Source organism: Poecilia reticulata, unplaced genomic scaffold (assembly GCF_000633615.1).
Source record: "Poecilia reticulata strain Guanapo unplaced genomic scaffold, Guppy_female_1.0+MT scaffold_291, whole genome shotgun sequence".
Classification (NCBI taxonomy): domain Eukaryota; kingdom Metazoa; phylum Chordata; class Actinopteri; order Cyprinodontiformes; family Poeciliidae; genus Poecilia; species Poecilia reticulata.
The window spans coordinates 33,409-34,824 of NW_007615068.1; the positions used below are offsets into that span (position 1 = coordinate 33,409).

Sequence of the window (1,416 nt, forward strand, 5' to 3'; positions counted from 1 at the left end):
GAATTCATGGTTCCTTTTTCCACATAATGTAACTGGTAGTGTTTATGATAAATAAATAATAATAATTATGTGATCGGTATCGGTGATCGGCTCTCATGGGTGATCGGTATCGGCAGGAAAAAACCTGATTGGCACATCTCTAGTAAATATGGTTGTCAACACAATGAGACATTAAACTCGTCTCGTTAAAACGAGAAACTAGTTGTATGAAAGTTTCTGTTGAAATTCATTTCTAGAGATTTAAATAAACTCTTTCGCCTGGATGCGTTTAAATAAATGTCAAAGTTATTATAATTACCTAAAACTAACAAAATAAAAACTGAAATTGATCAAACTTAACATAAATAAAAACGTTAACTAAAGGGAACTATGTTATGCATTTATAAAATTAACTAAAACGTCATTGTTTGTGTAATATTCCTTGTTTTTCTGTTTAATAATCGATTTATTAGCCTTTCGGTTTGATGTGAAATACATTTTCCTCCATCTTAGTCGGCAAAAAGGGAGAAAACGCCAAAATCAGATGGTCTATTAAATATTTATTACCCCGTCTTTAAAGTTAATCACAATACTTTCTAAACTCTGCACCTAGAAATGTATGAAAAAACTCAAACTATATAGCTAAACAATATGTAATTAATAAAAATGAGCCGTTTAAACCAGGGCTGGTTCTGGTCGGACCCTCACCGTTCGGACCTCCAGCCAGCGGTTGGCAGCAGACAGAAACAGGTAGGCGGTGTTGTTGGTGTCCGTCAGCTCCAACATGCGCTGCTTGAACCTCGCCTCGTGTCTGAAACAGAAATCTGAGCTTTACGCTGTAAACAGGAAGCAGGAACAAAACCAGGCAGCCATGTTGTCTGGAAAAGATGTTTTTCTGCCACGGAGACCAGTGGTAATAATGGGAACGATCCCCTGATTTACTGGTTCTGAAAGATGTTTACTCGTGTGTGAGTTTGTGCCGAGCGTTGGTGTGTTGGTGGGAAGGAGAAATCCTCCGGGACAGAAAGCGTGAGAGCAGCTTAAGGCTGGACAGCAGCGCCGATGGGAAAGAGACGAGAGACAGAAATACCAGCGGGACACAGAGAACGAGCTGCTCTGCTGCTGGAGCTTCATGAAACAACCTGCCAGTCCTGCTGGGCGGCCATGTTCACGGCCAGCACGGCGTACCTGAAAGCTCTGATGGTGGTGAGGCCTTCGGCGGTCTCAGAGAAGTGGCAGAGCAGAGGCAGCTGGGTGGAGTCGTCCAGGTCCTGCAGGTCCCTGTCAAAGCAAACAGGGGGACAAACAAAACTTTATGTGGCTCTGAGACGCCAGAATAACCGCTTAGCTAGCAAGCCAAACGCTTAGCTAGCAAGCCAAACGCTTAGCCAGCAAGCCAAACGCTTAGCTAGCTAATGCTTAGCGAGCAAGCCAATC

At 43.0% G+C, this 1,416-nt stretch overlaps 1 protein-coding gene across 5 annotated transcripts in view; it reads right to left on the reverse strand.

Moving 5' to 3' along the window:
• The window catches only part of abcc9 (ATP-binding cassette, sub-family C (CFTR/MRP), member 9), a 35,030-nt gene that overhangs the window by 12,941 nt on the left and 20,673 nt on the right, over window positions 1-1,416 (reverse strand). For all 5 annotated transcript variants that reach the window (XR_001776321.1, XR_001776319.1, XR_001776320.1 and 2 more), the window contains 2 exons: window positions 1,168-1,260; window positions 688-790 (listed from right to left, as the gene is read on the reverse strand). Coding sequence is in view for 1 of the 5 variants with exons in the window: in XM_017303474.1 (XP_017158963.1) it covers window positions 688-790; window positions 1,168-1,260 (196 nt within the window). In the remaining 4 variants the exon portion in view is untranslated. The remainder of the gene's footprint in view (window positions 1-687; window positions 791-1,167; window positions 1,261-1,416) is intronic.